General features: G+C 55.4%; 1 protein-coding gene across 1 annotated transcript in view; it reads right to left on the bottom strand.

Moving 5' to 3' along the window:
• Positions 1 to 3469: 3469 nt before the first annotated feature.
• NT5DC4 (5'-nucleotidase domain containing 4) overlaps positions 3470 to 13016 on the bottom strand; it is a 42615-nt gene continuing 33068 nt past the window's right edge. Inside the window, 16 exon segments of the mRNA XM_032469555.1 lie at positions 3470 to 3994; positions 5088 to 5165; positions 7777 to 7837; positions 8224 to 8275; positions 8941 to 9111; positions 9225 to 9291; positions 9536 to 9643; positions 10440 to 10472; positions 10799 to 10882; positions 11133 to 11186; positions 11332 to 11393; positions 11396 to 11424; positions 11769 to 11826; positions 11936 to 12027; positions 12232 to 12526; positions 12615 to 12688. Of these exon segments, the coding sequence (XP_032325446.1) occupies positions 3941 to 3994; positions 5088 to 5165; positions 7777 to 7837; positions 8224 to 8275; positions 8941 to 9111; positions 9225 to 9291; positions 9536 to 9643; positions 10440 to 10472; positions 10799 to 10882; positions 11133 to 11186; positions 11332 to 11393; positions 11396 to 11424; positions 11769 to 11826; positions 11936 to 12027; positions 12232 to 12526; positions 12615 to 12688 (1372 nt within the window). The 3' untranslated portion in view covers positions 3470 to 3940.

Genomic DNA, 13016 nt, shown 5'->3' with positions numbered 1-13016 from the left:
CCTTTCCTTCCCTTTAGACAGACTCACTTTATCTGTGAGCCAAATAATGCCCAGGGGGTGGCTTAGAAATCACAGAATCTGAAAATGGGACTTAAAGAAATCAAATATTCAAAATCACCAGACTTTCTAAAAGAGTCTGAAGCAGGTCCCTCCATGTTAGGAACGTCCTGTCTCAGACCTCAGGCACCCCATCTCCCATCCATTGACCAGGTCCTCTTGATTGGACGGCACTGCCATCCTTTGTGCAGTTCCCTTTCTTTGGCTTCAGATGGTTCATCCTTGCTGACTGATGCCCATCTCTTGACCCAGCCCTGGGAATCAGCTGTCTCTTGATGATTTTACACATCTGTCCTCAGAACCATTGTCTCGATATTACAGCTCAGTTCTCAAAAGTGCAACTTCATTGTCTGGAGTGTCAGTTCCTTGCAAGATGTCTCACATGACCTCCCTGGATACTAACAATGTAGGTTGAATATTGGCATCTAATAATGTATAGTTTTCAAAGTAACAAGTTGGAGGTTTTAAAACAGCTTGATTATACTAAATAGCCTCTTCAGGATATAAAAGGATGTGGAAATTTACAGCAACTGCAGAAAACTGCACCCTAATTCTGGAGCTCTTTGTAGATTCTCAGTAACCCTCTTGTTTAGTAAATAGCTGTTCCTAGAAATGGAGCAGGAAGGAGGGAGAGAGGGAAGGAAAGAAGGCAGGCCCTTAATCACGCGGGAGGAAGAGGCATCAGGAATTGTGCTGGAAACATAGGCCTTGGCAGAAACTAAGTCTAATGTTTAGGGACAGCTTCTTAGAAGAGGTGAGTGCAAAGCAGTTTTAAAGGAAGATAAACAGGCTGGTTATGTGCTGGCATCCCTGTGCAGGATGACCGTGAACCAGAAGACAAAGCCAAGGCGTGACAGTTCACATTTATCACTGTTTCCTCGGTCCCAGGACTCATGCTCTCAAAGCCATCGGTTGCACCTCCCTGGCATGGAGTCCTTATAATAAGAGCGCCCTAATTTCCACAGGACCACCTCTTTCTGCGGTTTAAGAGGAATGGGCTCCACCCACAGAGTGAGCACGTGGCCCAGGCCTGGCCAACCGGAGCCCAGGCTCTCCCGGCAGCAGCACTGATTGGACCATGGGGTTTTGTCTCAGTCAAAACCAGTGAGACTCGTTTCTCCAACTTTTGTTGGAAAGAGACTCTCTTCCTGGTAGAGTTGCTGAAAAGATAAGATGGAAATCTGCAAGCCTTCTTATTGCTACGTAGAAAAAACTTTCCAGAGAATGGTTCCCAACACGGAATAAGTGAGAGCTGGAGAGGGCGAGGTTACGTCCAGTGACATCATTTGACCCCCTGGCAAAAGCCTGGTGTCCGTCAAGCCCTGTACTCTTCAATGATATGAGGCAGTAAATTCCCTTTTTAAGCCGGTTTCATTTAGGTTTCTGTCCGTTGCTAGGGAAACGCCTGTTTTGTGCTCGCTCTGGCCACCTTCCACGCGTGTTATCCCCCCGCGGCCTCACGGTAGCCGTCCGGCGTGAGACAGCGAGACAGTGACTGACAGGGCTGAACTTTCAAACTCAGAGCTGTCTGGCTCCAAGTCCAGAGCTTTTAAATTCCTGTCTCTAAAGTATGGAAATGAGAGCTAGGATAGTGATGAGGAAAGAGCAAATCTGAGAACAATTCTTGAACTGTCCCCGATTTACCAAGCAGGAAGCACTGTGATAGCCCAAGTCCTGCTGTTTTTCCTACAAATGAGGTGACGTGATCACATCTTTACCCCCAGGTCACTGCCCCAGGGACGATGCTTCCTGTTCTCTTCGTTTCTGCCTGTTAGGGACTGGGTGCCGGAATTGAGATACCAGTTTAGCCACTGTGACCAGCCCCATATGGAAACGCGTCTCTCTGCCTTCAGCAATCCCATAACAGCCCGGCCCAGACCACGTCTGTTTTGTGGCTCTGCCATCCCCAGGGTGCAGCCTCCTCCGTGTGGCCAAGGATGGCTCCCAACCAGTTTCATGTTCCAGCCAGTGGGAGAGGGGAGAGAGGAGGCAGAAGGCACACCTCCTTTTAAGGCCACAGCCTGGAAGTTGGATCCATTATTTCTGCTTAGGATGGAGTGGCCAAAACTTGGTCACTCATCTTAAAGAAGGCTGGAAAATTCCTTTTGGGTGGCCACATGACCAACTAAAATTCTTCCAGAAATGGAGTATAGCTATCAGTGTCTGCCACAGTCTTAGAAGTAACGTAGTCCGTCTCTAAGGTATAGATAATATGATGGAGGTGACACAAGGTTTAAAAAACTGCATCAAATGAACAGCCCTCAGTTAGAAGTGTCTCCCACCCAACCCTGCCCCGGATGAGTTCCTAAGAGTTAGGAACATTCTAATCCAAAGCTTTATATATAGCCTTTCCCCAGTTCCTCCTGTCTTACATCTTCTGACCCACCTTTTCCCCTGCAATTCTACAAGCCGACCCAGAGTAATAATAAACCAGGTTCCATGGTCCACTCATACAGGGCACTCAAAGCCAGAGATACAATGATGACCCAAAGGACCTGTCCCCATGGGGCCACAAGTCCAGTGGAGACACGTGTTAAAGAGTCACAGATGTCAAAGGGTGATAATCCTGAGAGAGAGGTCCCTGGGGGAGGGACCAGTCAAGGAGGTGGAGAGGCCTCCTGAGATCTCAGCAGAAGCAGGAGATGCTTCAGGCAGAAGGAAAATCATGGGAAGGGCCCTTTGGCCACCTCTTCCCTTCCTTTTGCCGGGTCTCTCCCCACCTCCTCCCCTCCCTCTCCCTCACTCTCACCTCAGACCCCTTAGGGGTCTTCTGCCAGGCTGTTTATTCCCCAGGGCCCCTCCTGCATTCTCTCTACCCTAGGAGGGAATTCTAAGGGTTGATCTTTGCAGTATTAGCTACTGTGCCATATTCCAGCATCTTTCCAGAAAAGCGTGGTCCCTGCAAGGGGTCTGAGCAATTTTCCTGATAAAATAGTATCCTCTAGCCCTCGAATAAAATCTCGTGATTAAAAACACAAGGCCAGGGATACCGGGTCCTTGCCTGGAAAACCTGCCCCTGCAAACTCTGGGGTCCAAAAGGCAACCCAGGAAGAAGAACGAAAGGTCTAGAAACTTCTGAAATGCACAGGAGATGTAAGAAAATGACTGCGAACTCTGAGCACACGAGCTAGTGTCCCTTATTTATCTTCAGATATTCCAAGTTTTCCCCTTGTTTATCCACAGGAAATAAAACGAGTGCACTGTGTCACAGACCAATTCCTTCAAGAGTTCGGTCATTTCAAACATGAAGATATGTCCCCTCTAAACCTTCATATAATGACAGATGGTACCACTAACAGACGAAAAGTGAACTCAAACCAGTGACGGCAGAACAATGAAAAAAGCCCGGGGCTTAACCACGGAACAGCTCCTACTGAAATGAAGAATCCAGTTTTTAAATAATGAGTATGACTTTTCACAGTTTTTATTTCATGTGTACATCAAGTTCAAAGACATCTGGGCTATCTCCTTGACTGTCCTTCACAGTGACCTAGAAAGAACAGTTAGTTAAGGAGGTCGTCTATAGCCATTCAGGTATTGTTTTAGTAACAGAATCCAAAGTGCACAGAAATACTACTTTCCAAAAGAAATGGATAGAAATAAAATTGGATATGAAATGATGCTCTCCAGGGACCTGGGTAAAACAATTCCACTTGTTACACCCATTTCCAAATGGCCCAGCAGCCATGGGGGGTGGTGCCTTCTGGCATCAGAGCAATAAATACTCCTTCCTCCTCCCTAAAAGAGAGGTTCTTGGGCTCTAAAATCTGTTACATTTAGGAGATTTCAATAAGGTTGCTTTTTCTCTCTCCCATATTTTCCTTGTTATCTGAAAAATGTCTCAGATAGAAGATGATCTGTGATGCCAGCCCCAGTGCAGGATTCAGTCAGCCTCCATGCAGCCCTCCTGGTCCTCCTCTGTCTCCTTCCCGTCAGCCTTATAAAAGACAAAGAAAGTTGGTTATGGAAACTTTCTTCCCAAGTTCACACAGTGGCTCCTAACCAGGGATAGAAAATGTGTCAAAATGCCTAGTCTGGGCTGGGATGGAGATGATAGGGTAGAGAGACCAACACATCCCCAGAGAAACCACAGTTACTGATGGGAGTGTGTCCAGCCCTCTGGTGGACTGGGAGGGAAAAACAGTTGCAAACCACTGATTAAAGGTTATTAATGTCCTTGGATTTTGAGCTTCTAGGCAGGAATGAAGTAGCTTACAATTCAGTTTCCACCTTACGGGGCATGTGGGAGGTGCTTGGCAAACACCAGTTGGAAGAACTCACACTGAGCCTGGAGCTACCCAGCTAAAGGCCACATGAGAAGGGCATTTTGAAAATCGAGACCCAGGAACACCAGGGCAGCAGCAGGAACCCTCCTGCAGGGCTCGGGGCTGCAGAACTAGGCTGGGAGCCGAGTCTGCCCCTCATGCAAGCTGGAGTCTCAGCTCAAAAGGCAGGGAGGCAGCACACACAGCAACAGAGGGGTCGAAGCAGGAGCCCCTATTCACTGTGTTCACGAAAGCTGCCTAGAGAGGAAGCTGGCTGGGGAGAGTATGTGTTCTGCAACCTCTCCCAGGATGGGGACGGATCAGCCAGAAGTGGTCCAGAGACACACAGAGCACCAATACAGTCAGCTCAGCCCCGAGGAGCAGAACCTGTGAGTCTGGGCTTGGGGCCAGTGGCCCTCAGTCCTCTCCAACCCAATGCCTCATTTTAAAAATAAATACTTTAATTTCCTCTTTACTATCCTGAATTGAAATTCACAGATAGCATCATTATTATCTCTATAATTTAAAAAAAATGAATATAATACTCACATAAGAGAAATGAAAAGCAATGTATGATAAAATATGTATTTCTACGTAAATACTCAGGAATGATTTCACTTGATGAAATATCTCCCGCAAATCTCCAAAACGCTCTCTCGGGTTGATACTGCTCCGTTGGGACCCCTGCTCTAGCCCATGGTAGCCCCCAAGTCACCGAGCTCCTCGCCACAGCCAGGTGGCTCCTCCCACCTCCCAACCACTCACCCTCTGGCTGCAGAAAAGAAGGCAGGAGGCAGGATCCAGACCGGTCCTTTCTTGCACCACAGCTGATTCGTGGGGCATCTGTAGGGACCAATGCAGCAGGAGATGGAGTAGCTCCATCCATGGAGAAGCCTTCCGGGGTCCTCAGTTATGCAAAGACACCTCCCCGTCCCCCTCCAGTCAGCGCTCTGCCCACAGCTGCCAGCTTTCTGCCCAGAAAAACTGCAGAAGAGGGAGCCCAGGAGGGTCAGCAGGAGAAGGAAGGTTCTGGCAGATGGACTTCACTTCCTCAAAAATCCCAGGCAGCCCAACAGCATAAAGTTCACGTTTCTTTAACTGTTTCCCCTTGGCTCTCCGGAGGCTTTTTTTCCACCTGTCTGGTCTCTACTTTAGCAACGATGTCTAACAGCATGATAACTATGCCTCAGAACCCCAGGTTTGCATCAGAAATTCTCCAGCCCTGCTCATCTAAAACCCCAGAGATGAAATGAGGCTGCACAGTGAGACCTCTGCTTTCCCCAGCGTGTGGCAGTGTGGTGCAGGGGACCGAGTGCGTCCCCTGGCTTCAATCCTGACCCTGCAGGCAGTCTACCAGCAGTGTGGCAGCAAGTTACTTAGGTCCTCTGCACTTCCAATTCACCGTGATAAAATGAGGAGAAGAAAACCTACTTTGCTGGTTTATATTAACCATTCATCAGAATCAATTAAAAAAAAAAAAACACCCAGCCCAGTGTAGGAAACATAGCAGACACTCAGAAAAATGGTTCCCTCCCTCTTCAAACATCAGTAAGGCAGCTGAGAGTGGTGAGAAAAGCAGGAGGCAGGAAGCCCCAGGGAACTAGTTTCAAAAAGTCCAGGTCGTTGACTTCAGGTGGTACATCTAAGACAGAAATAATGATGCTCTCGTTGGGAGAACTGACGTGCGTGCTCAGGGGAGCTCTGCCCTGGTCAGTCCCATGGCCACGTGGACCCCATTGTGTCATCACCACCTCTGCTTCCCTACTCTTATTTAATCAAGAAGCATCTCCAGGTCTTCCAGAGGAAAACCATCTGGAGCGTTTACTGTATCGTCCGCTGTTTGGTCCACTTCCTCCGCAGTCACCGTATGTTTACTGAGGGTAGGGGGACCATAGCCGCCCTCCTTGAAACCAGTATCGTATTTACTAGGGAAATAGAGATAACGGAATCTCAGCTGAAAGCAGAAGTTACAGTTGGGCAGGAGGAAAAATTTCCTGGCAGAGACATCCTATCTGAACAACCGTAACCCCTCCCGAGCACTTTTTCAGGTGCAGTTATCAGCAAGGCTTTGACCCAATTGTGTCTGGAGGTGGGAGAGTGGGTCCGGCGACCTGGAAAGCTCTCGGCAGGGCTGGGGACCGGCGGGTCCTGCTGGGGCGGAGGGTCAGGGATGCCCGGGAGGTTGGTGCAGGGACCCACCAGCTCCGGGGCCGCGCGGTACAGCGAGCTGAGCGGGTGGCGCGGGAAGTTGAGGCAGGATGGCCATGTAGAGGTCGGCGTAGCGCATCAGCTGGCTGGAGAAGAGCGTCTGGCGGAAGCCGCAGCGGAACAGGCTGCCCATCGCGCTGTAGCACAGGTCCCAGCGCCCAGGGTGACTCGCTGGCGGAGGGGCGGCTCGCTGAGTTGAGATCCCACCCCCCCCCGGGACCTGCGTCTCCCACGGGCGAGCCCATCTGCGGGGCCAGGCCCAGCTCTGCCCTCCCAGGTCTGTCACCAGAGGACACTGAGGCCCTTGCCCACCCCAGGGAAGAGGCTGCCGTGTGTCTCGGCCAGCCCGGGGCTTTGGGGGTGGGGCGGCCCTCCACTGGAGACCCCACTCCCTGCTCTCCTAGGTTCCTGCCTGGCCGCGGAGAGCGACCACCCTGCACGAAACTCTCAGCCGTTATAATTCACCTTCTGATGCCCCCACGGAGGGCTGTCCAGCCCCGCTCCTGCCCCTTCAGGAGGCCCCCACCTCATCACAGGCCCTGCTTTTAGAGTCTAGAAAACTGGCCCATACGTTACTCCCAGGGTGACCAAGCGCCCCTCTCTGTGCCTCAGTTTCCTCATCTGTAAAATAAAGGCGCTGATCCCTGCCCAACCCACCTCGCAGGGCTGTGGAAGGATCAAAAGGCACAAAAGGGCTTTCCACCCTCAAGAGGCTCAGCAAAGTTCCTTCCTTACTGGTCCCCACTGGGCCCGGGAGCGTCAAGTGGCCTGAGTCCCCTGGACGTGGTCTCTCCTAGCTTTGGTGGCTGCTCAGTCACACCACAAGGGGACGTTTCTTCTTTCCTGAGATCCACCAGCTCCCAAGCCCTAAATCCCATCTTCTCCGGCCCCTTATCTGGCTGACCCCAGACGCTAGCCGTCCAGTCGGTCACATGAGGACTCAACCAGGGAAGCAGACACTTCTCAAGGTTGAGAGTGGAGAGTGAGGAACAGGAGCCAAGCCCCACAAATCACCCCGCAGGCTGAGCTCAGCCCTTCACGAGCTGAGCTGAGTGTCATTCAGATCACAGGCCAGCAGAGGACGCTGGCGGACAAGGGTTGGAGGCGCTCCTGGGAGGTTGGGGGAATCATAACTGGGCTCCGGGGACTCAAGACAGAGCAGATCGTGGCAGGCAGCCCCGAGGCCCGTCCCCCTCCCTCCACCCCACCGGGCCCATCCCCACCTCAGTCGGCATCCCACTTTTACCTGAATCTCCCTCTTGGTGGAGTTGATGAGTTGCAGTCCATAACTGCTCCCATCTGTGTGCCTGGTGCAAAAAAAGGCCATGTGACGCAGGAGGAGGGGAGCTAGGCCCCTAGGCTCCAGGCACAACCTCTCGAGAGGGCATGGGGGTCAGGGGGTCCCCTACAGGCACCCGCCGCGGGCGCCAGGCTGGGTGTGTGCACGTGTGTGAGAGGGTGAGCATCCTGGGTCCATGCTGTGGGTTAGGAGGAAGGGCCTAGAGGTCACAGTGTGAGTGTCCCCAGGGGGTCAGAGGTGTCTCAGAGTCCAGTTTACCAGGGAAGCCCAGCCTGAAACAGATAGCAATTTCCTGACTCCCCTGACCAGGACCCCACTGCCAGGCCCAGACACGGACTTCCACCTTCTACCCCGCTCCCCTCCCTGGTCAGGGGTCACCACCAGGGCTCTCACTGGTACAGGTCTGCCAGGTGAATGTCCAGTCTCTTCAACTCCTCCATCTGCTCTGAAAAGTGGACAGGGGACAGCGGACGTAAGAGCCTGCCCACCTTTTCCCAGGCCCAGCTCAGCTAGGAGAGGCGAGGGTGGAGAGGTCATTGGGGGTCTAGGCCCCCTCAGCTGTGTGCATAACATCCTGAACCCTTTCCTTACATGGAGTGAGACTCCACCCAGAGTAAAGCAGGGACCACACAGGACCAGTGGGACAGGTGAGGAGCCAGCCAGGGAGTCAGGTGACCCACCCAATGTCACATGGCAATGACTCAAACCCAGCTCTTAGAAGAAGCCTGCATTGTTTGGGCTCACCACAACTCCTGACCCCAAGGATACAAGTCATTCTCAGACAGGGGGAGTGTCCCTTCCTCTCGCTGAACTTCCTCAGGGTGGGTGAGGAGGGTGAGGGTCAGGTGAAAAAAGTAACCTCTGACCACAGGACTCTGGAGTCAGGAGATGGGACTGGCGTCTCAGCTTTAGCCTCTCTGGCTGTGTGACTTTGGGCAAGCTGCTTAACTTCTCTGGGCCTCTGCGTCCTCGTGTATAAAAGAGATCCGCTCTCATAAACCACAGAATGGATGAATATCATGGTCACAACTGACCCCCCCACTGGAGAGAGGGGAAGATGACAACAGAGCACCGCAGTCCAGCGCCCCCTGCCGGCCCCCCATGGCTCACCTTTCTCTCTAGCCCAGATGCCCAGCTCCCTGGACAGCTCAGGAACCACCAGGCAAGTCCGCCAGCCCTGCCGCTTCTTAGACTTGAGAATGTCCCCAAAGATGTGGTCCCCGATATATAGGATATCCTTTCCCCGAACCCCGAGCAGTTCGCACACCATGTCCGAAGAGCCTGCGCCACCAGGGGAGAACAGGCCGGCTCATGGCCCTTCCCAGGCTGGGGACATGGGCTCCCAGGTGAGGAAGGTGCCGGTGGAGGGACGGGGGCGGGGTAGGAGCCAATACCTCCCGAGTAGACGGCACAGTGCTGGTGGGGCCCCGTGTAGGTGCCCACGCGGAGCTTGCCCGAGTCCTGGAGGGGCAGAGGGGCACCCTGGTCAGAGAGGGCTGAGGGCTGGGATTGGCAGGGGTAACCATGGGGTGTGGGAGGAAGGAGGCGGCAGAGGGCCCTGAAAGGATCCCCTGGGTCCCTGCCTCCAGGGACAGACAGACAGCTGAGCAGCAGCAGCCAAGGGTAGGTCAGGCCTGAGAGGCGGGCGCCCTCCCCACAGCACAGTCCACGGGTCCAGGTGGTGGGGACTCAGCCCGTGCATTACCGTGTTGACCTGTCTCAGCACTGTTCCCTCCGCAAAGAAGTGGGGCTTCTGCGTGTCCACCACGATCAGGTCAAAGTAGGACCTCCAGGGTCTGGCTGGGGCCTCGGCCTGTGGGGCAGGCGTGGGGGAGCATGTGCAGACATGGCTCAGCCTGGAAAATCTGACCCGCCAAGGCTCACGGGTCCTCAGCCAGGTCTCCTGCCCCTGACCCACCACACCCGCCAGGGCGCCTGCCCGGGCTCAGCCACGCCCTGGTCCGGGGAAAGCCGGCCAGCTCCAGCCCTCCCATCGTGAGCCCGTCCACGTGCCTGGTCCTGCCTCTCAGCCAGATGAGACAGTCCAGGCTCAGGAACCAGGGAGTCTAGCCACCCAGCATCCCCAGCCACGCTGGCAGGAGGAAGTACTCCAAAGGTATTAGTGGAGGCCAGTGTTGGATGTGATGTGGGCTGTGTCAGCCTCCAGAGCACCTCAGAACACAGAGAGCCAGGGACACGGGATGACAGCACAGTCCCGGAGGAAGCGCCCTGCTCACCCACTTGCCTACTGGGTCATCACAGGATGTGTCACTGTCCCCTCCCCTGGGCAAGCCACAACATCCTCTCACCCCTTCCTCATTCACTTCCACTCCATCCAGCCCCTCCCCAACTTCTGAATTCATTGCTTCCTCCAAGGCCATAAGTGGCTTTCTCCACCCCTCCAGGCTCCTCCCAAAGCCTGGCAGAGGTCACCAGTCTCTCACCCACTGGAGAAGTTGCAGCGGGCCCACCCAGCTGAAATGACCCCTCACACACTCGGCTCTTCCTCTGGGGGAGGGCTGACATGGGAGAGGCCATCAGCCAGGTGGTCTGGCCCAACCTTCCCTGCCCTTGACACAGCCTTCCCCAGCCAGGCCCCTGGCACTCACCTCACCAATGCCAAACAGGTAGGTCATGATGGCCTGGTGGAGACAGGGCAGGAGTCAGGACACCCAGCTGGGTTGGGCCAGGGGCCACCACCTGCCACTGCCCTCACCAGACAGGACACACTGGGGGGACCACAGGACACACTAGGGGGACCACAGGAGCAAGATGGCAGGGAAATTACTCGTTCCACCGAGACCTTAAAAGGCCAAGAAATGGATCCAGGCAGTGCGGGTAGTGGGGTCCGGGTTCCTTCCCACCCTCTCAGTGTTTCCTGCAGTGCCTTAGTTTCCCCCCCAGGCCAAGAAGGAAGCAGCTCTCTGGTTCAGAGGCTGAGGCCGCATGCCTCCATACACACACTCACATCTGTGTAGTTGTAGCTGCTGTTGGTGGCCAGGAACACCTTTCCAACCTCCTTCATCTTGCCCAGCAGGACAGGGATTCGCACCTAGGGCAGAGAGAGGAGCGGCTTCCAGGGGTGGGGCCTCCCCTAGCTGCCCCGGGATCCTCTGCTCAGGTCTCAGCGCCCTGGGCTGGGGGCTCCAGGCCAGGCAAAAAGGCCGGGAGCAAAGCCAGGGTGCAGAACTCTGTCCAGATCTTGAGAGAGGAGGCCAGGGAAGGGGGAGCAGCCCCACTGCCCTGGGGAGGAGGGGGCAAAGGGACAGGCTTGGTCATGACCCTGGTCTGTGGCCACTCACATCCCTCTCCACGTATTTCTCCAAGTCCTCCAAGGTCTTCTCCTTGAGACAGCCCTGCAGGAGGGAGCAGAGCTCCTGCACACCTGCTCATGGGCTTGCATGCAAGGTGGGGGGACCAGACCACCGTCCTCAATGAAGAGGAGCGAAACCCTATGGGGGCTGGAGGCCTGGGAGGTGGCCTGGGGCCTGGGCCACTCACCGAGTGGTGGACATTATCCATGGCATCTGTCACATCCTGGAAGGGGCTTTGAAAGGACATAAGAGGTTCCCATGCTGATAGCCAGTGTCACAGCTGGGTCAGGCCAAGAAGGGACAGGGGAGGCTGAAAAGGGGCCTGAGGCGACCACCAACCCTGAAGCCCTGCCAGATGGACCCCTCCAGCCACACCGAGCCTGACACTGGGCTCATGTCCCAGCCCTCCTGGGAGGGGTGTCACCCTGTGCTGAGGGTCACCCCCGGGGGCATCAATTACAGGGTTGGGGGCCCCACAGTGAAGGCCTTCCTGTGGGGCTCCTGGAGCCCCTCAAACCCCTCAAGAGGACCCTCCCCGCCTTGGCGGGGTCCCCACTTCAGGGCGTGGCCCCTGGGCAGCCAGTCCAGCTGGTCACCCAGGGCTGGCCAGAGCACAGAACTCACTTGGTGTATCTGGAGCAGCCAGAGAAGAAGTCCACCAGGCAGGCGTACAAGTAGGTTTCTGGGGTGGGGAGGCTCGTCAGTCACTGGCTCAAGGATCCAGGCAGCAGCCCCCAAGGCCAGAGCGGGGCCCCAGACCACCTCCTCCCCCACCCCCATCCGGGCCTCACCAGGCAGGTTGAAGAGCGTGTTGAGGACGTGGAACCGCTTCAGGTCATCCCTCTGAATGAACTTGCTGGGGTAGAAGCTCCACATCTCCGCCCTGGGGAGGGGGTGGGCGGAGTGCGGCGATGCTCCCTCCGCAGCGCCTCCCAGAGTCCGGGCCAGGCCCTGCCATTCCTTCCCACCTCCACTCATCCCTTCTCTCCCTCTTTATCCCCCTGGCAGCCGAGCCCCTGCTGTGTGCCCGGGTCACCCCCTCTCCCGTCTTTCCCCCAGCATCCTTGCCCCCCACCCTGTCCCTTACTCCGAGAGGAAGGAGAAGCCGTGGGCGCCCAGCAGCACGTTCCCGTGGGCATCCACCTTCAGCAGGTTCCCGTAGAGCGAGTCAAACACCAGCCCCCTGGGAGAGGACACAGAGGCTGTGGATGGGGTGCCAGGGCCGGCGACCAGGCACAGCCTCCCACCCTGCGAGCTCCTGCACCTGGTGCGGAAGGCGGGGTCGTAGGTGTAGCGTAGGATCTCGTGCGGGTACCCGATGCTCACCAGGCGCTCCAGCAGCAACTCAAAGGCCAGCATCTCATAGGCCGGGGACTTGTAGGCTGCGGACCCAGCAGACTCAGGCCCTTTGGTGCCCACCTCCTGCTCCCCCAGCCCCCAATTCCCTGCGCTCCCTCCTTCCCTCTGTACCTGCCAGAGTGTAGTCCATGTCGAAGCCGAAGCAGCGAATCTTCCCCAGCGCCAGGCTGCGGTTGACAAAAATCCTGGAGGGGGAGGTCGTTGGAATCAGTCCCCCAAACCCCAAGACCCAGGGCCTCGCTGGATCTGAGTGTGTCTGAGCACATGTGTGTGAGCGTGTGTATGAGTGTGCGCAGGGCTCCGTCTCACCGTGGGAGTGTGCTAGGGGCATCCCTGTGAGCGAGGACGGGCGGCTGTAGGAGGGGGTGTCAGTTTCCTGAACAGGGTCACCGCGTCCAAGTTCAGAGATGATGTGTTTGCCAGAAATGGGCAGCACATGTCACCAAGTCAGCGTGTGTAACGGGGAGAGACCCTACCTCCCTGCTGAGGGTACGCTGTCAGGTTTCCATCTGA

This window comes from Camelus ferus, chromosome 28 (genome assembly GCF_009834535.1).
Source record: "Camelus ferus isolate YT-003-E chromosome 28, BCGSAC_Cfer_1.0, whole genome shotgun sequence".
NCBI classification, from domain to species: domain Eukaryota; kingdom Metazoa; phylum Chordata; class Mammalia; order Artiodactyla; family Camelidae; genus Camelus; species Camelus ferus.
This window is presented reverse-complemented; position numbering and strand designations above follow the sequence as displayed.